At 41.6% G+C, this 23,506-nt stretch overlaps 1 protein-coding gene across 14 annotated transcripts in view; it reads right to left on the bottom strand.

Moving 5' to 3' along the window:
• The window catches only part of TNRC6A (trinucleotide repeat containing 6A), a 113,398-nt gene that overhangs the window by 26,657 nt on the left and 63,235 nt on the right, over positions 1 to 23,506 (bottom strand). For 8 of the 14 annotated variants that reach the window (XM_025208259.1, XM_025208260.1, XM_025208266.1 and 5 more), the window contains exons 4-6: positions 23,365 to 23,412; positions 9,769 to 9,790; positions 2,641 to 2,991 (exon numbers count right to left, since the gene is read on the bottom strand). In XM_025208259.1, coding sequence (XP_025064044.1) covers positions 2,641 to 2,991; positions 9,769 to 9,790; positions 23,365 to 23,412 — 421 coding nt within the window. Of the gene's footprint in view, positions 1 to 2,640; positions 2,992 to 5,549; positions 5,585 to 5,706; positions 5,800 to 9,768; positions 9,791 to 13,219; positions 13,473 to 23,364; positions 23,413 to 23,506 lie in introns of those variants that run through there. The other 6 variants (XM_025208269.1, XM_025208270.1, XM_025208265.1 and 3 more) reach the window with 5 other exon arrangements.

Genomic DNA, 23,506 nt, shown 5'->3' with positions numbered 1-23,506 from the left:
ATAAAAATCAACAGGACGCGAATTAAAGAACAGAAAGTTTTAGGAATTAAATGCTGGGATACCGACCCCTCGTAGGATGCCCAAGGCTGTTCTGGTGGATAAGGGAGAAATAAGGACAAGGCAGGCAAAATGAGATTATTTACATCACTTCTCTTCAGATGACAGCACCAAGACACATCTTCAAATGCATTTTATATTCTGCCAATCTATGGCCACCCCCAGAGAATGCTCTACACTAATTTATTGTTGTCCATAATGATAAGATACTTCTTAGGCATAATCCAAACAGTTCTTGGAGTCCCTGCCCCTGTGTAAATGCAAGAAGTCATAAAAACTTAGTATATTGCCTCACCTACACATCTCAAACCAGGTTACAAACAACTCCTAATACTCTTTTGGATCAAACATGCTTCCTATTTTATACATGAAAATGGAGCCTTTGGGCACCAAAAGGCACGAGTCGCAGATGGGTGTAGGACCCTGATCTCCCAGTCTTCTGTGGCAGCTCTTGGACCACCTTGCCTGGCATACCTAAAGATACTTTAGGCAAAGTACAATGGGACCGATGGCCCAGTAATGGACTTGAATGGCTCATTTACACTGTTCCAGCAATAGAAGATTTTCCAGGATGCCATGATTACTCTCCCTTCTTTAAAAAGTTTCCTTACCTTCTAGTTACTGTATGGACACAGACCCAAAGGGACACAGATTTATGAGCTGATTCAAAGAGCAGAACCACCAACAAAGCAATAACTCAACCCCTTAGGAAGGGATGAGAGCAGAAATGGAGATTACTCGGCCCTAAAACCATACCAAGGGTACCCAACACGGGAAGAGGGAAGGAGTGCAAAATCCCATGGAACTACACATCAACATTTTCCTCAAGTGGCAATCCCATCAGCAACTGCATCAGGAGAAAAACAAGTGGCTTTGCAAGCTAGTGTGCAAATGAAATCCTGGAAGAGTTTACAGTTAGAGAGGTTGTTTAATAGGTTACAAGTGAATCCATCTTTGGATGACTACCTGACATGCTAAGTGACTTGACTAACATAGACCAGCTCTTCAGAGAACAAAATTTTGTCTTTAAAGAATTAGAAAAAAAGTACTAACATTTTTATTTTAAAACCTGGCTATAAGAAAATCAGGACTAAAGAGAAGCTGAAGAGAATAATCACCATTTAAAAACTAATACCCAGATTTGTAAAAAAAAGATACTAGTAGTTTAAAAAACATAATATTTACTGAACATTGTAACAAGGTTTCCATTTATGATTTTATTAAAGGTATTTATTTGCATAGTATTTGAGAGAAGCTTATTTAACTGTTTACGTTCAAGTTAAGATATGCTATTATTTTCTTGATTATGCGACCACAGCAGATGAATCTGTGGTTAGATCAAGGATCTCTACATCTAAAGTACTGAGCTTTCCCTAAGAATTCTTCTAAGAAGAAAGCAACTATTGTGCACTGGACCGCTCTGGGTCATATCCACTATGGTGGCACACACCAATGATCTCTGGAAATACTGAGAATGGTAAGAAATATCAGTCCCTCAGATAAAAACAGTTTTGCTCATATCAAGCCTGCATGGTGCATCACAAGTACTTCCAAAAAAAGTGAAAAAAAATAAACCCCTAAAACCAGCTGCAAATACTAGCACAAGAAACTCAAACATTTAAAGGGAAAGATGATGGTTGATTGTCGAAGAATATCATGTTTTGTTTCAATAAGTTAGATCTCTGGAAAAGGAGTTATTTCTTTTCAGGCAGGAATACATTACCTTTATTTTACTAGAAGCGTCCGAAAATTAGCTGTTAAAGTGTAAGCTTTACACATCTGATGTATGGAACTTATTACAAAGTTGTTGCAAGAAAAGGTATATCAAGTCAACACAGGTAAAAAGACAAAAAGGTTCTGAACCCACAGATGAAGATAAAAGCTCATGAGGCCAAGCTCCTCTGGAAATCCACAATCCTTGGGGTGGATGAACAAGTTTGGCACTTCACCAAATCTCAACCCTTACATCAGAATATCAATTTTGGATTCTCTGAGCAACACATCCAGGTTCATAACCCTGCTCTGAAATAGGAAACTGGTCAGATAGCCCTAGAGGTGGTGCATAGCTATCCCAAACCACCACTCCTCGGAGAAGTCTTCACACACGCCCACGGGTTCCTTCTATTGTGAACTTGCTGACCAAATCACTAAAAGTGAAATTTAAGCCAGCGGTTCCCAATCTGTAGGCAACATGTCAGTGGTACGTGTTAACAGATTTATTTTAATTACTTTATACGATAAAAATTTGCTGGTGGTAGTTAAGGTTGTATCATCTTAAATTGGTGGTGTGCAATCTGTCAGAGTTTGGGAACTGCTGATCCAGGCGATTCAAAGTGTATAAGCATCTACAGAATACAAACAAGTGTGGAGTCAGTGCTTTAAAGATGAACTGTGAATTATCCACATTTCAGCTAGTAGGAAGTGATCACAGAAGACCATCTTTTCAAATTATCACTTAACTGGCACACTATGCTATTCCTTTCACTTAAAACATACACCATGCTGTTCACATTTAGAAACATTATAATACAGTTAGCAAAGAAATAACTTCACTGAAGTTAAATAAGACACCCCATCTCTCACCTGGCTGTTTTTTGCTGCTGTTCGGCACTTCGCCGTTGGTCACTGGCTGTTTATTTGCAACAGTGCTACCTCCTGACTGGCCGTTTAATACTTTAGGAGTAGATCCCAGGTTTGCAGCTATGACCGGTAACTGCTGACCTCGCTTCAGAAGCTGTTTCTGTTCCTGGTGTCGAAATCGTGGTGGTACTTCACGAGGAGGGTATCGAGGCAAGGTCTGCTGCTGCTGCTGATTGTTGGCTGTGGCCCGCTTGGCATTATTATTAGTGCTGGTTGTTGTGGAAGTGCCGTTGGAGGTGACAGGCTGAGGCTGGCTTACACTGGTCTTTGTTTGTTCTGGCACTGCCCCCCCCCCCAAAATAAAAAAGGTGAAGAAAATCAGTCACTGGTGCAAGTTTTCAAATCCAAAGACAGCACAAGAAACAAATATTCTGGGCTATTTGTAAACTTTTAGGGAAAGGTGCAATTCCTCTCCTATTACAAGCTCTGCTATGTGCACATCAGCATCCAGCCAAAAGTCCAAATTACCTTTCCTAGACTCGACACTGGCCACGTGACCACACAGCTGAAGTCACAGAATCGGTGGATGTCATGTGTGGGTATAGACACCAAACCCAGACAGAGCAAGGAAGAGGCAGTTGCAGTGCCTGCTATTCTACCTTTGTTCACTCCCCGCAGCTCCTAATCAGGAACACAGCAACCAGATAAAAGGAAGCACACATATGTTTCCTTGGGCCTGGCCTTTAATGCATACAAACAGTGTAAGGTGTTTGATTTTGGGGGGGGGTGGGGGGAAACAAGCTAATACTTTGCAGCAACTATTTTCAGACATCCCCCCACCCCACAAGAAATGGTTTGAAACAACTCTGCCAGAGTTGTTACTGTATGAGACACCTCGTATTATCAGGTCCATCTTACACTGAGGCCAAATTGTTCTGTTTTAGGTTTTCTTTGCTAAAATAACCAGCAAAGAAAATTGCGCTTAGGGTGAGATTTTGAAAGTTGACCAATGGATTTAGCCCCACAACATGACTTCCCTGTAAATTAATGGACCTCTGTGGCTAAATCCCCCACTTGGCTTGGGTATGAAATGATGTGATAACACCCTAAGAAAAAAATTCTTGCATGCAAGGGACATGCAAAGTAGCGTGTTTTCTTCAGTGGTCCACTAACAAATATAGACCCTTGGTATGAGTTTCAAGGGCAGAGAAAGGGAGTACGCTATTTATTTCAGCTGATTACAAACATGCACACGCCACAATACCACCATCTTCCACTGCTCTGCCACAGCAGTGACCCACTTCTACTCTATTTCACAGCTGAATGGAGAGGGACAGATTTAGGCAGAGGGATAGCTAAAACATAAGTCAATTTAATGCACAGGAGCATGGCAAGAGAAGATATCACATGTAATTAGATAAACTGATAAGCTGGATAAAATGACTAGCAATATTCAACTCGGCTGATGGAAGTTGTTACTTATTTTGGTAAGCCACTGAATTCAGCTCTGAACAATGTTTCAGATGCACACATGCAATACTGCAGGAATAACCCATGATTTATACAAATTGTATTTGTATAAATACAATTCAATGTCTTCAAATGTTTTGAACATGCATCCATCCATTTCCCCTGCCTTTGCGCTTTAACTTCTAGACAAAATGCCTTCTAAAATGATATAACAGGCAAGTTTTAACTGTTTCAAAAATGTTACGAGGGAAATACAACATCCAACACAAATGGGATAATTATTGCAGATTTTAATACTCGGTACCCACATATTACTATGGTCCATCTTACCAATTCAACTTTGGGACTTCACCATTCATGATTTGTTTTTATTTAACTCTTTACTAGTAAGTACATGTTATCAATACACTCTGATGCAACTGTTCATACTGGCTAATTTTTTGCAGTTAAAAGGACATAAAAACTTTGATCTAGGGCATGTTGACAGCTATACAAGGATGTCAACCTACTTCCTGCACAGTCTACCGACACTGTGCCAAGACATTATTTACAGAAAATACTGAATTGCATTACTTGTTAATAAATCCATTTCTGGGCACGTCGTACAAGGCATGTAACATTTTTTTTGCTGCCCTCCTATTTAGATTATAAAAATCTATGCTGCAGAGACTTTTTTTTTTTTTAAATCTGGCACAGACTCTCTCATTGGCGCTCAACATAACTCATTATTGGTTCACTCAATATCCTTTGTGTACCCGCACACACAATATATTACAGGAGAGGTGAAAAGAGAGTTAGGAAAAGTCCCTCTGCACTAGCACAGGAAGGAAGCAACATTTTTAGCTTTGCTTGTTATCAAATTAAACTATTTCCTGGATACCTAAATTAATTGGTTAATTGTAAGTGACAGACTACAAGTAAATATGTTCCAATTCGCTAAATAAACCCCAAATAACTATAATATACTTTGCTAAACAGTATAAAAAGGCATAGGTCTTATCTAGTCTATACACATTTCCTTGATAGATAAAATATTATTCTTTGTAGAAAGACTGGCAATTAAATAAAATACAACCAATATGCAGGCAAAACATTTTAGCTTAAGACACTTTCTACTTCCTACCTACAAATCAAACAAGCTCTAAAGCAGAATTTAAAATGTGTGATTTTTCAATTTAATCAGGCATAGATGTTTTTAGGCCCCAAACAATTATTTCTCAAGTGTCACGGAAAGTTTAAAAGCCACACAATTTATTCTGTCCGTTTGCGCATTTTGTGATCAGCAACTTCGCTGAATTTTAAACCCTCACTCTCTCACTTTAACATTTAAATGCTACAATATGGCTAGCGTAAACGTGAACTCCCCCTCCAAATCCCAGGGAGCCGTTATCATCTCGTTCCCTGGTTTAACGAGGGTTTGGATAAACAAAACAAACACAAACCCGTTTTGCACATCAGCATTTTGTTCTACGGCACCCTAAAGTAGAAAGACAACTGGGTTAACAGGCTTGCAATGCATTCCCCCTAATTTTCATGACAAGCAGTAGCAAGATTAGAAAGGAATCGGAGACAACACACAAAGATTCAGAAAGAACAAACCTGCTGAAAACCCACAAGCCCGGGGAAGCTGCAGTTACAGTTTACAGAGAGATTCCAAAGAAAGACGCTTCCAACTTGTGTTGCTTTCCCACTCTGCAGATTTCATTAGAAAATGGAGGAGAAGCATGGTGTCATTTTACTGCTACAAGAGTGCTGCTTGCCAACTTCTGGAGTAGGGGCCCAGTGACTTAAACTCCCCCTCCAATAAAAAAAAATGGCAGCTGTTTGAACAACTTTAATGCAGATGGAAAGAACAGTCTCATTCAAACAAAATCAGCTCCCGAAGATCAGATCGGCCACTACCCCACATACAGAGCAGCACCAGGCTGTCATTTCAATGTTTCTCTCCTTATTTCTGCTTAAGCTGACCTCTTGAAAATGCATGGCACTACACTGTCCTTGCACGTCATGCCCCAAAGAGTTGTCAGTTTGGGAATGCTGAAGGGCAAACAGAGGAAGTCTGGCTTTCGAGCTGACACACGGAAGATGTACTGCTAGAATTTTCGGTGTGGAAAAAATGGCCGCAGCTGTAAGCTCAGCGAGCTGATCTGGAAAATATCTTAACGGTTTGCTAATTCATTAACCCCTGCAGATCTGCAGAAAGGTGAATTATGTGGCACGCAGATGGGTAATTTTAAACAGCCAGTATTTAGAGATCCGTTTACTTTTTCTTTGTACTTTCAAGCTTTAAAAGCCAGGGTAACGGGTTTTTTTTTTTTCAATAAGGAAAAAAGCATAGTTATGCAAGTCAAACAGGAAACTTCTCAGTACAGTCACAGAGCACACAGATGAGTTTCAAAGGTAGGAAATGTGAGAAAAAGGAATTCAGCTCCCTACCCAGCTATTTTTAAAGGCACTTTCTATTGCAATGGTGATCTGGAGTTTTATTGTTCTGCAACAAAAGCAGTGGCTTTAAACTCAGTCCTTCTAGAAAACTGGGAAACTTAAAGGCAAGTTAAAAACTATCTAAACTGATGATCTAGCTTACTTTTTTCCCCCTCAAATACTCAACAGTCCAAAGGCAGCAGGAAAATCAGCCTTAACCCCACTGCTCAGGTGCATAAACTACTTCATTCAGGTATGCCTTGTTAATATATGTGCAAGTGCAGTATGGAAAGGGAATTTCACATTACAACTCATTCTTCTGCATAAATTCATCTCGTCCAGTGTTTGGGGTCTGAAGCCATTTTCTTTGTACAGCCACTGTGCAGTTAATGGACATTTTTTTATAAATGGGATACTCATGATGAAGGAGTAGGTTTATCTGAGTAGTATCGGATGCAAGTACAATTACACAATTGCTTGGCAAAAAAGCTGTAAGTTAGAGTAGAGGCAGTCTTGCAGCACCTTTAAAATCGGTTAAAGTCTCAAAGCACTTTCCAAATCCTTAATTTATATTACAGCAATGCCCATGGGGCCCCAAATGGCATCAGAGACCTGGTGTGCCCCATGCTGTACAAATCCATAAAAGACAGTGCCCTTCCTCTGAAGAGTCTGCAGTTTTATCTGCTGAACATATCTATTCCCTAAAGAGGTGGTGAATGTCTAATTTAAAATCCAACTGCATGGGGAAATGTGCACTCTTTGAGACAATGACACAGTATCAAACGACTATTCGTTTTCATTTGTACGGGTATAATAAATTTACCAGCAATGTAAATCGGAGTACTATATTCCATCCGGAGGTAATGAATAGTTCAGATTTATTTTCCTACTCAGGTTTATGACGACTGGGTTCTGGGACTATCAGGACAAAAATGGTGCAAGTAGTGATCCTATCTATGAGTTTTAGAGTCAACCAATAGCTTTTTCCTCGCACCACAACTTTTAGTGCAACTTTTCTGCAACAAGAAACAAGATAAATTGTTAACAGATCTTATACTCTTGTATTCTATCTCCAACTCATTTGCGTAATCAAGAACTTATTAAATTAACGTGACGGAAACTTTCAAAACTAAAAACATTTATTAAATTTACATCCTGAATACAAGCAGACAGAACTGCTGAATCAGCGAGCTGGACTACACAAATGACAAATTCTGAGTGTGACAAATCATAGTTTAAAGACAGCTCCATGGCTGAATCTCATCACATCCCTACCTTATTGACAAGGACAACCAGAATGGATCACTGCAGCAGAGTTTACAATTAATTCCCTCTCCCTTTCATGCGCTTAAACAGTTTTACTCATAATGCAACATTAGAGTTTTGCTTCCATGTTAATGACTTGCATTAAATCTTGCCTAACAAAAATTGAAAAGCTAACAAAAAAGGTCTTCTTAATCTTCCCAATTAAACTATTTCCTTGTACTGAAAAGGCAATCAAGTAGTCTAAAGACACAGATCAACTCCTTTCTTCCTCTTTTCAGCTATAGGGTCTTACATTTTCTTTCCTTGGTTGTGAGCATCACTGTATCATTTCAGAGGCAACACATATCAGATGTGTATTTAAAGTGAACATTACATTTTTTAAAGCAATTGTTTACCACTTCCCTAGCCTGTCCGTCACTATTTTTCTCAATCTACTAATCTATTACAGCATGGTGCAAATATGACACTATTCATAATGCTCAGATGTTGCAGGCCTGTAATGCTGCTGGATTTTATACCTATTATCTTAAAATCTTGGTATGTTAGGAGTGGCTGTGAAGACAAGAGAAGGATTTATTCTGCATTTGATTAAATCACTGCATGCAGTTCATGCACTGTTTGAAAGAGGGATCTTAAAAAAATTAATTGAAAATATTTATTAAGTGTGTAGCTCCCAGGATGCTGTCTAACCTCTTCACTAAGTATGAGGGCCCATGTCCAAAATCTGCCACAAAACCTCACCGATTTAGGCAAGGGAATCCACTGAAATCAATGAATGCAGCATTCACAGGACATCTGTAGATCTGACACTAGGTCTCCTGGGCACCGGTCTGTAATTCTCACTAATGAAAGAAGGGTCCATTGAAGACTCCATAACAGCACAATGCAGGAGTTCCTCTCGCCTCAAACTAACGTATGCTATGAATTTAAAAAAAAATCCCCTTTCCTCCTGTACAACATTCTTCTATGTTAGGAGCATATTACCCTGCAGCAGTCAGCTTTTCTGTAAGCAAATGTTAAACTGATCAACCATTAGAATTTGAGAGAACCAGATGTGAGCTCACCTCAAAACAGCTGGAACTAGGGCTGCCTACATCGGGTAGCAAAAGGAGAAAACACTTGTACGCGGAGAATCTCAAGTTAGCATGGCTAACACAACATTTTATCCTTGACAAATTGCTAGGAATGTGTCTCAAGTTTAAATATTAATTAAACCCAGTATTTCTAAAGATACAGAATTTAACAAATACATTAGCCCCATGCATATATACACAGTAATTATCAAATTCTTAACTAATATGATCCGAATTAGAATGAAAAAGAAGTTAAACAGGCACAAAGAGGAAAACAATGATTCTCTCTCTCAAAAAGTAGTACTTGAAGTGTAAAATATACAGTACAAATATCCAAAAAAACCTGCAATACTCCCATATGGTTTTGAGCACTTGAGCTCAATCAGAGCTTGTAGACATGAGCACACTAATTCTTTGCAGGAAATTTAAATTCCAAATTCAGTATTTAATTTCAAAGATGGTCACATTAATCACCTGCCTTTCTATCACTTTGAACCCTAATTATACTAATAGGACATCAGTAAGAGCTACCTCAAACAAACACACTGTATCATCTGATTTGTAATAACACTGAATCGGTAGGAGGCTACAAATGTTTTTGTGCATTTTAAATGAACCGAGGAAGAAAAGGAAGAGAAAGGGAAGAACAAGACGACAATGCAGTGTGCAGGGAACTATATATGGTGCTGCCAAAATAAAGGAGAGTTTGACGAGTGGAAGCATGCGCCCTCCCATGACATTTTGGGGGAACCTACAAACACCTTGTTGGCACTGTCTGCACATCTCCCAAGACCCTGTCCCTTCAGTAGTAAAAACATTTTAGACAGCCAATTTCTGTCAATACAATTAAAAAAACCCAGAAAGAAGATATAAAATAAATAGTTTTACAGCAACTTACCTTTGATTTTTTGTTCAATGGCCTAGAATAAAAAGAAATAACGTTAATCATTTGGATTTTCTGATACTTTGCCTGTACTTATAAACTCTAACATCATCCTGCGGCTCGACCCTCCTGTTAAAACTGTTCTGACAGCTAAGTGAACAACTGAAAAGAGATTTCCCCCGTTCTACAGTCCCTTACCGGTCTTCAGCTTTGTTGTTTCTTTCCACCTACCAGGCTGTTTAACCTTTATACAAGGCTGAATGAATCTGAGAGACAACTGTATGTGACACACGAACATTCATACACAATCCCAAAGACTATGTTTCTTTAAAATGATTAAAAAAGTAGTGGTGATTATTTACCTAGCATATATAAGACACCTGACATAAAAGGTTTTAGTTTAGCTAAGAAAAATGAGGGTGGGGGAAGGTCCCCTGGTTTCACAACAGCAAAAGGCAAACCAGGGAACCTGGAGAAAGGCAGGGGCAGAGCAAATTTAAAATCTTCACTTTTCACAAAGTTGTAACAAGCTACTTTTAGAGTTGCCCTTGGACACAGCCAACAAGAAATCTGTACTGATAAAGCTGCGCTGCAAAGTAACGGAAAGTTTCCCCTCTCACTCCACAGTTGTGCGGGTCTAACTATGCAAGGGAAGACAGCAAGCCTGATTCTTCATAATATTCTCTCAACAGCACAAAGGAAACAAAATTATTTATCTCTCTGAAGACAACTTGTAATAATCTTCCATACTACATGCAACATAGACATCAAAATGTTTTTAAAGAGATATGTAGGTGACAGAGCCCTTTAACAGGCATTCAGAAATGGTTCGTGTTACAGCAACTGGCCCGAAGCCTACCATGTTTCTTAAATGGATTACAGCTCATTACTAATAGTTCTCACTGTCGTGCTCTGCCCTTCGACCCCGGAGAAGCGGGGGAAAGCTGACAGATTTGAGAACTATTAGGCTTGAAGATCAGTGCAGTTAGGGTTCATTATATGGTCAGGTTATTAACACTCCTAGTGTCATGTCCACATTCATGTTGATAAAAAAAAATCAAGAGTACGTTAACTGTTAATACTGTATTTCATATTAAAAGGTTTTTATTGTTACTTTTGTCAAAAAATGATGTGGTCAAAGATATATTATATACCGCCCAATATGTAGGCAGAGTACAGTACAAAGCCCAGACTCTTCTTTCCAAGAAATTCATCATTTCTGATGCATTTCTTATGTTTTCTTCATTTTTCTGGACACCAATGTAGCCAACCTCTCTAAATTGTCTTCTGAAGAAAAGAAAAACCACTCCAGCCATTGGAAATGAAAGAAGTGCAAGCAAGCGAAGGGCTGCCTCTGCAGAGAACAGCAACGCACGGACTCACCGAGCTCACACTTGCCTACCTCACCTTTACCCCCTGGCTCGGTCCTCCCCCCAACCCTCAAAACTGCTACCAAAATAGGGACCCCATAGCATGCCACAGGCAAGCAGGTGAAAAGAACTCCTTATGATGACCAAAAAACTCAATGTGCGAGCAAAGCTGCCATTACCCAGTATCCAGTGCTTCCCTCCACCTGCCCTACTCCCAGCCCAACCCCCATGCAACTCTGCAAAATGGCTCATTTAAGGACACGAGGACTCTATACCGAAGTTACCTTCCTATGGCAGCTGCGTAACAGGTTTATTGGCAGCAGCATATTAATGCAGTAAGAGCCCTGTCACTTCCCGCTGGCTGACCTACAGATCCCGGGAGCTACAGCAGGCCTAAGGCTGGATTTTTATCACTGCCACAGCTACGACTGCATGAGTTTCAAGTTGATCGTTAAGTCACTATTCTGGCACCCTCTCAAGAGCGACAGAAAAAGGAGGCAATATTTAGCATCTCGGCGGACAACTTGCTAGACTCATCTGTTCACAGTGGTCAGACGTGCCAGGGAAGTTAAAAGGTTATCAACTGACTTCTAGCACTAAGCCTCTGTGTAGAAATTTTTAAAAAGGGGGCGAGTTTTAAAAAGTCAGCTAAACATTCATAGCGATTAGAGACAGCCAGTGCACACAGGGATCCAACACCTTGAAGAAAATTCATCAAAGAGCCAAAAGCTACTCATGACTTCAAAAAAAGAAGGGAAAAAAAAGGTTAAAGACAGCAAAATAGTGAATTGGGGGTGGGGAGGAAGAGGGGGAAGAGCTGAACAGTTTCTTCACCAAAAAGGCCATTTTAGGGGAAGCTGAAAACATTATTCAGGGGGCGGATTCATAACATTTCAGTGGTGACCCTCTTTTGCCCAAAAGCCCTGTTATGGTACACCCAAGGCATGCCTAACCACTAGGCTACCACATCAAAGGGAGGCAGCCCAGTTTTGCTGGTTTTGGTGAATGGTGCCCAAGATTAATCTTGTCATTGCTTTGATTTTGTTCACAACACCCCAAATACGAACAAATCTTTCAATTCTTTGTTTCAGGAGAAACAAGTAAGCAACAACCCTCCTAGTTTGGGGGGGGTTTGGGGGGTTTTGTTTTTGTTTTAGTTCTAGTGTTAAACCCCACTGCACAGGGTTTCCCAGTGGTTTTTTAGACACTGGCAAATTCATGCAAATTCATGTTCGCTAATGCTTTTTAGACTCCTTTTTTCCCCTAGTGAATAGGGTAAACCCCTTTATTCTGACACAGGGCACAGCAGATGACAGAACTGACTCTTCTTATTTTTCTAGCTATAAACTAGGCATTTGGCATCATTCAGTAGAATTAATAAAATGCCGAGAACTCAGCCATTCTTGGTGTTTCCAAATAGCAAATCTGACGTTAAAGTGAAGATATATGTTCTTAAATAGAGTAATGCTCCTCAGTAAGAAGATTATCTCCATCTAAGTATGAATGACTATGATAGACATTTGGTTTCAACATTATATTAAAAATATGAAGTGATTTTTAAGATATTGTGAACAAAATGGCATTAGGAATAACACTTAACATTCTCACAATTATTAATCTTAAACACAGCTTCCTGCTGCCAAAGTTTTCATTTTATCCACTTCAGACAATGTAGACTATGCAATCGTGAGTTGGAGTACCCCCAGAAGTGTAATAAAATGTATTAAAATACGACTAACAGCTAAAAGCTACTATCACAAAGAACATTTTGTACTGTGCCAGTCTTAACAATGTATATCAACACAATAAGGAATTTCAAAATACACAAAACTGGTTTAATGAACAAGCTGTGAGAAAGTCTCTCTTTAAGCAAGACATCAACCAACTTTCACTTATTTAACTTTAAAGAAAACTATATAGGAAAGGTAAATAAAAGCTAATCAGTGTAACAATTACTTGTGAACAGTCAATAATAGATTCAAAACGAGGGGGTTTTAACATCTCATCTTTAACAACTGTAAAATATGCAATACTGTAAACAGACACTAAAACTAAATCCTAGATTCATATTTTTACTTATGTAAGGATCAACTTACCTTTTTTTGAGCAGCTTCCTTCTTCTTCTTGTCGTCTTTTCTCTTTTTCCTTTCTTCCATCAACTGTTCTTCCTCTTCTTGCACTAAATCCCTGAACCATATAGTTTGTAATTAACTCTCCCAAGATACATTATATATTCATTTACATTCTTTTTAGAATAATAATAATAAAATATATTTTTAAATCAACCTCAAGCAACTTTTAACCCAGATGTGGGATTACAACGGGGCCAAACATTTTTGGCAGGCATGCCACAAGTTAGCCCCTTGTCCTCCCCAAGTGCTGCTCCACTCCTTTTCTCCTGCCCTATTCACTGCTCTGCTTTCTGCTCTCTGCCACTTTGCTGCCTGTCCCCTTCCCAATCTGCTACGTGCCACACACAGCAGCTGCCCATGCCACAAGGTGACCACCTCTGTGCTATTAGATTAAATTTCAGATCAGAACAGTAGATATAGTCACTCTCAGTCAAAGTTGCTAGAAGGTTTAATGCAACCCACTGTCAGGAGATTGCTCTCAGGTGCAGAACCATAGAAAAACAGGTGTGGAAGGGACCTCAGGGGGTCAGCTAGTCAAAGCCTCTGCACAAGGAAGGATCTTCCCTATCTAAACCATGCCACACAAGCGTTTACCTAACCTGCTCTTAAAAACCTGAATAGCTTACCTAGAGTGTTTGAGTAAAATATCTTATCATTGGAAGTTATTAACTGTCGTCATACTTGGAAAGTTCTTCCTACTGTCTAGCTTCAACTTTATTTTATTTTATTTTTTTTAATTTAAAATCATTACTTATACTGTCCCTGTGGGCACAGGGATTAGACTATCACCATTCTCTTTATAACCATCCTTCAAATCAACCTCCTTCCCCCACCAACAAGTATCCTCTTATCCAGACTAAATAATCCCACTTCCTCCAACTTTTCCTTGTATATCATGTTTGCTAGGGTATGCAGAAGAGATCCTTGCTTCCTCCATGCCCACAGACAAGTTTTTTCTTAAAAAGACACTAACAGTACCAAGCCACATAAACTGAAGAGCACACTTTTTAATTTAGCTTTAGTTCACAAACCAATGTTAGTTTTATAGGCAGGCACAATTTAATCTGTGCCTGTTGCTGTGAACTAGCTCTTAATCTAAACTCTTACATATTGAATTTACCATCTTTCAGATGTAACCAGCTTCCACTGACAAATGGCATTAGTACTATATTCTTCTGAATGTAAGACACCCTGAAACTCAAGATTCATTCAAATTTTCTGACTTTAAATTTAAAGTCAAAGCAAATAAAGCAATAAATAAAGACAGTTACAAGGATACAACCTTCATAGTACATACAAAACTGCCTTTTCTTTTTAACTCAAATTCAAGAGACATGGCATTTTTGGAAGAAACAGTCTCTTATATTTGAAAGAATATAGTTGTTTAATACGTTTGGAGCACATGAACTAATATTTTATGTTTTTTGCAAAAGAAAAAGCTCACTACCAATGCAGCTGTGCAGAATTATACTGTATTCTATTTTCCACTTTGTAAGCAAATGTTAAGAGACATTGAATTCTAATGATAAGAATGGAGTTTAGTTCTTTGATCAAAAAGGTAATGTATGAATTGAAGAAAAACAGAAAAGCAGTGAAGGTGTAAACACTTGCAGACTGACTATACATGCAGTAAAGATAATATAGTAATAAAAGACAAGCAGCAAGGTTTAAAGTAATTTCTAGGCAACAGGCAAACAAGAAAATTAGAGGTAATGTTTGAAGAGATGAAGCAACTGACTGGGAGATGAAAATTCAGACGGGAGAAAATTTACAGAAGGAAAAGACTGCAGGAGTAAATGGAAAGAAAGTGAATGTGATCTAAAAGTGCAGCAGGCTGTGACAACCTGGGGCACGCTCCTAAAAGGATGAATTAGTTATCCCTAAAACAAACTAGTCAGACCTTGAAGTAGCAGCAGACAAGCTAAGCAATGGAAGTGAAACAGCAGCAGGACTTATCTGCAGGTTTCCCCAGCCTGGCCCCAAGACAGACAGAGAGAGAGAGCAAGCGAGCGAGCACGAACAGGGACGGTGTTCAAAATCCTACAGCCGAGCAAAAATCCTGTATCTTTATTAGGAGGAAAAAAAAGACCACTCTCAAACCAGTCCTCTCCTCTTGTCCCAGCCAGCAGCCCTTGCTAGACGGCAGAAGGGAGCAAGTTTCAAAAGGAGAATTTGAAAGTTTTCTTTTCTCCCCTTCCAGGAAGCTCTGAATCCTGACCCAGGTTTTGCTGCAGGTTTGATATGTGGTGTTGATCAGTTTTGTACAGTCACCCAAGCAGTTTCCTTAAATCTATTTCTTGAATCATCTCAAATTTGGCAATTTCTGTACTGATTCTCAATTATTGTACAAACATACAAACCCCAGACTAGAGCAGAGATGTATCCCACAAAATGAAAGAGCCAAAACACTATTTATATACTTATAAACTTAATAAATATAGGTATCTGTTCATCTCCCTTCCTTCTGCCTCCCCTCATTCTCATATTCAGCTTGTCTTCATGGATCAGAAGTTGGTTGGAGGAGAGCCTGCATGTACCTCTCTTTGGTACTCTATTACACTCATAATTGTGTGGTTTGAGGTCTGTCCTGCTTAGCAGAGGACCTCTCAGCGACAGAAAGCTGACAAAAAGTGCGTGTCACGCTATCCCAGATGTCGGTGCAGCAAGGGTTACAAGTGCAGCTACAGACCATAGGTAAGGCAGGGACGTCACATCGATCATGGGCTGTTTTCTGCTTCCCGCAGCTACTGAAGACTGGCTCCCTTAAAGCAGCTGCTGCTTTAGAAACAGGAGGTAACAACCAGCAGCAGAGCTGCAGTGCAGCTGAAGCCACTGCAATAATTTTGTCTACTCTAACCTGCAAAAAGTGGAAGCTAAATCACAATAACCTATCAGCCGTTTCATTCAGGGGTAAACTACTGCCAGTTTAGCTTCACATATTACTGGCTAGGAGTGGACAGATTAAGCAATTACTATGAACCAGCTGATGCACACATGAGTGTTAATTCCCTTTCCTCCTTAAAGCAAGATAATTCTTTTATTTGTCAAGGACCAAAGATACGTTATGTCATATAAAGGATGACATTTTATAATCATTCATGCTCAGAAAATTAAAATTATACAGAGAATCTTAATTCTGAATTGTGCATCAGTAGGCTCCAAGGCTGTAAATATTATTCACAGAAATCCTGCTATTGCAATATTATCTCATAATGAAATAGTGAAAAATGTGCAGCCTTCATACACTCCAGGTCACTAGCAAGTGTAACAGCTTTGTAAGGACCAGGAGTCAACAGTGTAATGGACAACGCATTAATACATCCTTTGTAGATGAACAGTGTGCAGGGTTGCCAATTGTCTGTAATTTCATGGACTTTTTACTGATTACATTTTCCCCCTTTTATTATGGTGGTTATTAAATCTCTAAATCTGAATTAGACCAGAGGTAGGCAAAGTTTTTGGACAGAGTACTGAAAAAAATGCAATGCCTACCTTGTAAGGTGCCATAGTGACAGCATGCCAGAAAAACAAAACCAGGGCAGAGGAGTACATGGCAGGACACACTGCATATTAATGTAGTTAATAACCATAAATGTTGCTTTTTATGGTAAATACCAAGTTTATTAAAAATTCTAAACCTGGTGGCAATAAATAAAACTTCATATACTATCTTTGTTCTTGTGTATTCTTTTTTGTTAAGCATGTTATGATGAGAAAGAAAAAAAGGAGAGAGAGAAAGAAAGAGAGAAAAGGACAGGAGAGAAGAAAGGAAGAGAGACAGAAAGGAGAAAGAAAGAGGCAAAGGAAAAAGAAGAGGGGAGAGAAAGAGAGAAGAGAAAAGAAAAGAGAGAAAAAGAGGAGCGAAAGAAAGAAAAAAGGAGAGAAAAAAGGAAAGAGAGAAAGAGGGTGTTTCCCTCACCACCAATGTCTCTCACCACTACTGGCTGCAGCTCGGGCCGCTAGTCCAGGACAGTGTCCAGTGGAGGGAGGCAGTGACACCTCAGCAGCAGCCGTCAGGGCCGGAGCGCTCAGGCCTCCCTGATGGTCCCGGAGCAGATGCAGCCTGGGCCCAGGGCTGGGATGGAGGGCCCAGCTGCGGCTCAGGCAGGTGGATGCCCCATCCCACCTGGGTGGGGGCAGCACCAGGGCAGAGCCGGGAGGCATGGGTGGGGGGGGGTAGCACTGTGGGCAGGCCAACCTGGCCAGGCCCTTGGGAAGGAAGAGACTGGGCAGGAAGTGGGGCTGCCCCTGGGTTTTGGAGACTCAGGCTGCAGTGGGTGGGCTGGGGTGCCCAGTGGCACCCGAGGTGGGCCGTGAAGCTCTGTGGGGATGGGGTGCAGCTGCCCAGCCCGTGAGGGGATGCTGCCTGGCTGGGGTAGGACACAGGGCTCAGGGGGCTCTGGGCTTGGCCTCCCTGCACGCCAGGCACAGCACGAGCAGGGTAGAGCCACCCCTGGTGCACGGGCCAAGCTGTGGGGGCCCCCTGAGCCCTGGGAACAGTTGCTGTAGGTGGTGCTCAGGGTTAAGCCAGGCAGGAGCCTGCAGCGCAGCAGCTTTGCACAGCACCTGCCTTGGCCCCAGCCCCTGGACAGTAGCTGCAGTATGGCAAGGCCAGGACCCAGGTAGGCCAGGGCAGCCACGGCGGCTGTTCCTGGGGCCCGGGGGGCTCCTGTGGCCAGACCCTTGCACTGGGAGTGCCTCTGCCCTGCTTGCGCTGTGCCTGGAGAGCAGAGAGGCTGAGCCCAGAGCCAGAGGACCCTGAGCCCAGCATCCAGCCCTGGCCAGGCAGTGTCCCCTCACGGGCTGGGCAGCTGTGCCCCCACCCCTGCAGAGCCACATGGGCCGAGCCAGGCCCCATCTCAGGTGCTGCTGGGCACCCCCACCCACCTGCAAGCCATGGCCCAAGCCCACAGAGCCCTGGGCAGCCCCACTTCCCCCACAACTCCTGCCTTGCCAAGGGGCCAGTTAGGCTGGCCTGCCTGCAGCACCTCCCCCTGCGCTGCCTGGACCCTGCCCTGAGCACTCAGCCCTCGCGCTCTGTTGCTGCCCCTGCCCAAGCGGGATGAGATGTTGGTCTGGCTGCTCCGGAGAGCCTGGAGGAGCAACTTAAAAAAAGAAAAAGTTAAACAATTTCCTCGCACGCCTCCTGATATGCTGGGGAAAATGTCTGCATGTGCCACTAATTGGCATGTGTGCCAGGGGTTGCTGATCCCTGAACTAGGCCCTTGTTACTACCATCCAGGGCTTGGCAGAAGAGTTACATTTACATGATGTAAAACATCTGTCTGTAAAACGTTTGCATTGTCAGTAAAAAAAACAAAACAAAACACCAAAAAAAAAAAAAAAATACAAATCAAATCTCGGGTTGGCAACCTTGATAGCACGAAAGTCAGCTGGCTCAAAATCGGTGCCAACCCCATCAGTGCCTTTTCAAAAGAAGGAGGTCACCATTTTAGCAGCGGTGTCAGGTATCCACTACTGACCTGACTCTGCAACAAACTAATCTGCAGTGCAACAAGACAAATGGAAGTTCCGTTTCAAGCTGCTAGGTGCTATGCTAGACTGAGGAAATTATGGCCTTTTTAAACAAAACCCTAACCACAAATGGTATTACCTTGTGGATGCTAACACTGAAAGTCAGCGTTCAAACTGTGTTCAAATTAAGAGTCCAAAGTCAAGCAGATGACTGCAGAAAATACATTCCTTAGTCTACACTTGTCACATCAGTCCCACAAGATGGTGCTAGTTCTTTCTCAAACGAGCCCTCCCTATCAGATCACCGACTGATGCTTGTAGACGCCTTCCACCTACAACGGATTTCTACCCAACATGTTATTAGGTTCACTTTGAAGTGAAGTGCTGCAAAGCTATTCCTTGGATTACATTGTCATTATAACGCCCCTTCACACTCTTGGGACTGAACCACTAGTCTCAATACAGGTGAAATCCGGTGCTCGATTATCTTGTTATTAATTGACCTCTTTTCCCCTATACACAAGGAACTCTTAGTGCATTTACAATTAACCAAACTTCACCGGGCAAGATGATGCTTATTAGTCCTATCAAGAAATTGGACGTGTACCTGGCTCTATCAACATATCAATAACCAAGACGGGAGGACACTGCTACAAAACAAGCAAGCAAGCCTGCACCTTCTATATTTAAACAAAATAGTCTAAAAGGCAATATGAAATTTCAATTTAAACTGTCCAACTGTTTTACGTTTTCCTAGATTCTTTTAGTTGGAAATAACTGGCTATTTGCTGCAAAGATTCAGGATTAGTCTAGCAGAAAGTTAAATAAAATCACAAGTTTTTGCCTAACTGCATCACTTTAATATTTTGTTGAGTAGTTTAAAAAATGTGCCGATGTAATTGTAAGGGCCTATTCTTAATCCACTACGATTGCAGCTCTACGGAGGGCTTTTGCAATCCTAGGGAAATGAAAAGTTTGATCCATGTTGTTAGATTATTAACATCCCCTGCTTAACTAACAGTTCATTCTAGGCTGCATCCAGGCTCAGGGCACTGCTGTACTCTGGGTTCAAAGCACGACACCCAGGGCTATTAAAACAACCCTATTCATAGATTGCTCACATCTCCATGTGAATAGCCTGGAGACGAATAGTTTACTGTTCCGAGCACTGAGACTACTGTTCCACTCCTACACTGGATGCTGAGAGTTTTGACCTTTGCCAGTAAAGGCACCTTGAAATCTAGTTAAAGTCAAGGAAAAAATGCAAAGAGTCAGAGGTCCAGTATCTGTTACCAAATCCCCCTGCCAACTTGACTGTGCAACCACACGTCTAAAATTGTTGTACTCTCCCTGTTATTACCTGAAAAACCCATTACACAAAAGGGACACAGTGACCACATAAAAGTGCTTTCAAATCAGCTAAAAAGGTTTCTAGTGGCAAGTGTATACGGTAAGCAAACTGAAAAAGAATCCTCTTAATTCTTTTGCAATTATACTGTGTAACACGATAGATGGAACATTTTCAGACAGAAATACGTTTCTGAAGCTACTCATCCTTCTGGGCTCCAAGACCTTTCACATTTAGATATTATCATTACATAAAGACAGATTATCTGTATGCACTAATTCTACACTGAACATATGTTTGGAAATTTAAATGTCAAATCACTCAAATTGTTCTCCTAGATTCAGATAATTTCACGGTTTATGGAGTTTTTCTCCTTAAAACTTCTGAAGCACAGCACAATTGTATCTTCAGTAAGAAGTGCCTTTTCCCACAACTTTTCTTTCAAAACAAATGACTGCTATCTTCCCAAAAGAATATGAAATCCTTATTTTACTTAAAAACAGTTCTCCCTACTCCTTCCCCCCAAAAGTCACTGAAATACCTCACCTGAGGTCATCAGGGAACCAATGTGAGACACAAGTTTGCTTGGAAATTTTAACAAAACACATATGGAGGCCTTAAAGGGAACGCTGCTTTGAAAGATCTGTATATTACCAGGTGCAAAAAGTTCTAGCACTAATAAATAAGGAACCATAAGTATATCTTATTTTAGAAGCTTTGTATACAAGTCTAAAGTATTGATAAGGAAATATTTTAAAGGGCAGTATAGGCAATCCAAAATGTAAGTGCTATTTAAATATACAAATTAACAATTCCTCACAAAATAGGTGCCAACAGCATTATTTAAAACTGTTGGCTCTTTGTAATACCTCCTTGCAGGCTGTAATTTAATTCAGTTTCTCTATCACTGCTGTTTGGCAAGCACTGATCTTTCACATTTTTCCCCTGTAGAAGGTGCCAGCATGTGCGCCGTATCACTAGCATTATCAAAACAAGGTGTCACGGTTCTGAGATATTATTTGTAACGTGGTACCACTTACAGTTTGCAATTAAGATGGGGGCCCATGTTTAACTGAATATTAGCATATAGTATTTAGCTCCTTAAGATGGAACGTTCTGAAGAGGATGAAGATTGGAAATTAAGATCCTTATCGAGAACTTGAAGTTTCAAATCCCTGGGTTACAGTCATCAGGAATAAACTGCTGATAGTTACAAGTTACTTGGCAACAGAACAAGTGGCCTATTAGTATTAAAAAACTGACAACTATTAACAACAGAATGGCTATTACTGAAATGTTGAGACTTTGAGGGGGGCTGGAGTGGCATCTATGATTTCCTTCCTAATCCACTCGTTCCATTGTTCTTCATTCAAAAGCTTCATGTTCCTCTCCCAAGTGCCAGGACCCTGCTCCTCATCCCTCCTGGCTGCTGCCAGCGCCCTCAGAAGAGTGACACGCAGCAGCAGCTTTCCTCCATCGCAGAATCTACTCTTGGCACCAGTACTGCTCCTCCTCCTCCTCTTCGCTCCATGCAGGTGTTGTCCCCCCCCACCACCTTCTTGCTTTGTAAGCAGTTCCTGGCACAATCTTACAATTATAAGCTGCATTTTTTTTCACTTCAAAAGAGGTCTTGCTGAAAGTTTTGTGCAATGCCAAGGCAACTGAATTCAAACACTGCAGAGGATGTGGGCAACTACTTGAATTAAAACTTTCCAAAAAGTATTAGGACAATTCTCTTAATGCACTGGTGGACCTTCACATTTTGGTGACTAATTATATTTCAGTGCATCTTCAACCAACACTTTGCTCTTCCAGCCGAACCAGGCGTGTCAGCAAATATTTAACACCAGATATAGACTGGGTATTCTTTCCATAAAGGGAACGCTTATGTTTTAGTTTATTTACATTCTTTCTAGGTGTACTTTAATTTTGTATACAGACAAATGGTTTTTAAGCTGCAATTAAGAATTGTTCCCTTCAATTTGAAAATGACCCTGAAGTATTTTCTGAAGGATCCTATTACCTTTATTTTCAGGCTTCTATACAAACTCCACCTTAATTCAATTCTATTGTAACCCCCCCACCAAATAAAATAGCATTTATCAGTTAAACAAAAGGCCAGCTCTTGAGTATGGTGCTACTAAAAAAAAAAAGATATACTCAAGGGACAGGAAACTTCAGTTTCCAGTGTTGTTATAAAGCAAACTTAAACTTCAAAATAGACTAGACCCCCAAAAAAAACAGGACCTGAAAAATACGGTCCTAGCAGCTGCCCTTGAGTTTTTGCCAAGTTTTGAACCACGCAGTCCTCCCCAACGCAACTCCCTTCATCGTAACTAGCTCTACAGAGGGCATGGAGGAAAACCAAAAGAAGGAAAAATTGAATATAGTGAAAGACAGTGACAATGTGAAAGCAGAGATGCAGGTATCTGCAAAAACATCGTCCTACTAGGACACCTGGCACGTGCCTTTTCACAAGAGCAATGTACACAACCCTGGTATCGGCGTCTTAGTGTCACATGCTAAGTCATCAATATTGAAACTCCCAGGCCCTCGGCCTCCCAGCACATAACCAGCACTGGTCTCGGGCAGAATCGTGGCCTCGATGCCTGGATACAGAGGATGACGGGTTGCTTCACGGCAGAGAGCTTATACAAAGCTCAAGGGAAAGGCTGGTTCATCGACATTAACGTGGGGTCGACTGGACAAGTTTGGGGGGAGCCGACCTGCAGTGCTGCGTCTTCCCAGGGGCTCCACCTCGGAGCAGGAAACCCATGACCCCCCCCCGCCTCCACCGATGATTTGCACACGCGCGTCTGCAGAGCAACTACACAGCCGAGCCTGATCCGTCTAAACCCAGGATTTCTGCCTTCCCTTCTTTTAAACCTTTTGCAACTGGTGACCTTGCGATTCCAGGCAGACATCGCAGCCGGTCTCCAGGAAAAAACCCAAAAAAGAAACGGGCGACAGACTCACGCACGTGTGAATCCGTCTCCACCGACTGCGCGGTCGCTCGTTGCTCCGGCGCGGCGCGACGTGACGCCACCGCGCAGGAGCGACACACGGCTGCGGGGTCGGCACCGCCGGACAGAGGCTCGACGATGCGATGGCATCGTCCCTTCGCACTTGGGTGCACGCTTGTCTGTCGTTTTGCACATGTACACACGAGTACACCGCGACAGCGCAGTTGGCGTCTTGTGTGGACATGCGCATGCACACACACACACACATACACACACACACACGCTCGCCCCCGGGCCCGGGAGCAGGGCGGTCCGTTTCTTACCTGCGTAGTTTTCTCCCCACGTCTTTGGTAGCTTTGGCTTCCAACTCTCTGCAACAGAAAGGCCGGGCGGTTGGTCGGTCGTTACGGCGGTCGGTCGTTACGGCGGTCGGTGTCGGGCCCCCGCCCGCCTGCCCGCCCCCCT

This window comes from Alligator sinensis, unplaced genomic scaffold, assembly GCF_000455745.1.
Source record: "Alligator sinensis unplaced genomic scaffold, ASM45574v1 scaffold1164_1, whole genome shotgun sequence".
Lineage (NCBI taxonomy): Eukaryota > Metazoa > Chordata > Crocodylia > Alligatoridae > Alligator > Alligator sinensis.
The sequence above is the reverse complement of the archived record's forward strand: the minus strand, read 5'-3'. Positions and strand labels throughout refer to the sequence as shown.